Raw genomic sequence first — 1,612 nt, forward strand, 5'->3', positions numbered from 1 at the left:
GAAAGGCGCAAGCTAAAAAAGCATAGCACTGCGCTTCAGCTCCTCAGCCCGGGGCAGTAATATTGCCCGTGCGACGACGCAAATAAAAGGCGTCTGGAAGTGAATTGAACTGGATACTAGATGCATCATGAACAGCCGTCGGCAAAAGGTTATTACACGCACTATCTACTGGGAATAATAAAATTTTTGCCTAATAAGATGTGGGCTCTGAGCTTGAAAGTCTTACCATATGCACGCCGCGTGTTTGATAGGTCAACGGTGAAAAACATGTTGGCTAAACCTTGGCCCCAAAAACCACCCACTCCGGTCGCCCAACGGTTGACCGTGACCGCCGGCGTTTTAGTCGAATACGGTCGAAATACGTTTAAAACCAACGACCCAGGTGCGTGCTGCTCAAAAGGCACCTGTTGCGCGCAACTGCCCTACTCTCTGCGCTCTCGGGCCAGTCTGGACCCCTACAGCCAAGTCATACTACGCGAATACGGTCGAAATACGTTTAAAACCAACGACCCTGCCAGGTGCTGCTCAAAAGGCACCTGTTGCGCGCAACTGCCCTACTCTCTGCGCTCTCGGGCCAGTCTGGACCCCTACAGCCAAGTAAGTCATACTACGGAGTCGCCAACTCCGGGAAGGGTCCCCCAAGATACCCCTAACAACCGCTGTCCCGCGGTCCAGACTTTTGAGTCAGAGGCTAGGGCAGGGTCCCTGAACAAAACCCCGACGTCCCTCCACCGCTCGTGGGTCAAACTTTTGAGTCAAAGGTTCAAGGTTGGGCACCTCAACTAAACTCCCTAATTTTGCCTGGGCAACCAGGAAGTATCGTTTGCTCTTGCAGCTTTTCTCCCACCGACCTTCATTCCCTCCCAATCAATTGTACAGTGCAGTGCGATCTAATCATCTGCCAATCGCCTAGCCACTGTTCCGTATCTCAACCATCGCACAGAAGAATGAACCAAAATATTCACCTACTAACCTCAAAAGATCTATTCCACGTTGCAGCCTTTAGTGTCCGTACTCCATGTCAAATTGGGCAACAGGCATCTCTTACTGAAACCTCACTTTCCCACTCTATTTACGTATGTTGTGTCTCCGAAATACGCATACAAGACCCGTTTGGTCATCTTATATCGCTCGGGGTGAACCCAGATTGTTTGCACTTTACTACTCGGGCGTCTGGTAATCGTGATACAATGGCTTATGGTATCTACGGTGTGAGGGTTTTAATTAGTCCCAGAACTAATTGTGCTTCACTAGAATCGATTCCGGTGAACAGTTTTCTCTGCGTTGTCCGGTTGACTGGCTCAATCAAGTTTAATCCATCACTGTGCTAAGCGGTGTTTTTTGTTATGTCAGCATACTCTTCGTCAAATAGTATCTCTGAGACTGAGAACGTCCTTCTATCGAATTTGCCACAGTTGCTTCGGTCAGCGGGAACTAAACGTATCACCATTCTGGCAGATGGTGCAGATGCTCCGGTTGACAGACCAAGTCCCACCTTAGAAACCGGTGCGGGAATGATGCTCACCGCCCAGATAATGGAGAGCGTTGCACATCATCTGTTTCTGGCCAGTACAAGCGACCACGTCGTGTTAACTGTGGGGCACCAGCTGCA

At 49.9% G+C, this 1,612-nt stretch overlaps 1 protein-coding gene across 1 annotated transcript in view; it reads left to right on the forward strand.

The window, feature by feature from the left end:
• Positions 1-1,346: 1,346 nt before the first annotated feature.
• Positions 1,347-1,612, forward strand: part of T265_03237 (hypothetical protein) — a gene marked incomplete at both ends in the record, with an annotated part of 13,020 nt that continues 12,754 nt past the window's right edge. Inside the window, one exon of the mRNA XM_009167670.1 lies at positions 1,347-1,569. Within this exon, the coding sequence (XP_009165934.1) occupies positions 1,347-1,569 (223 nt within the window). The remainder of the gene's footprint in view (positions 1,570-1,612) is intronic.

Source organism: Opisthorchis viverrini (assembly GCF_000715545.1).
Source record: "Opisthorchis viverrini unplaced genomic scaffold opera_v5_45, whole genome shotgun sequence".
Classification (NCBI taxonomy): Eukaryota; Metazoa; Platyhelminthes; class Trematoda; order Opisthorchiida; family Opisthorchiidae; genus Opisthorchis; species Opisthorchis viverrini.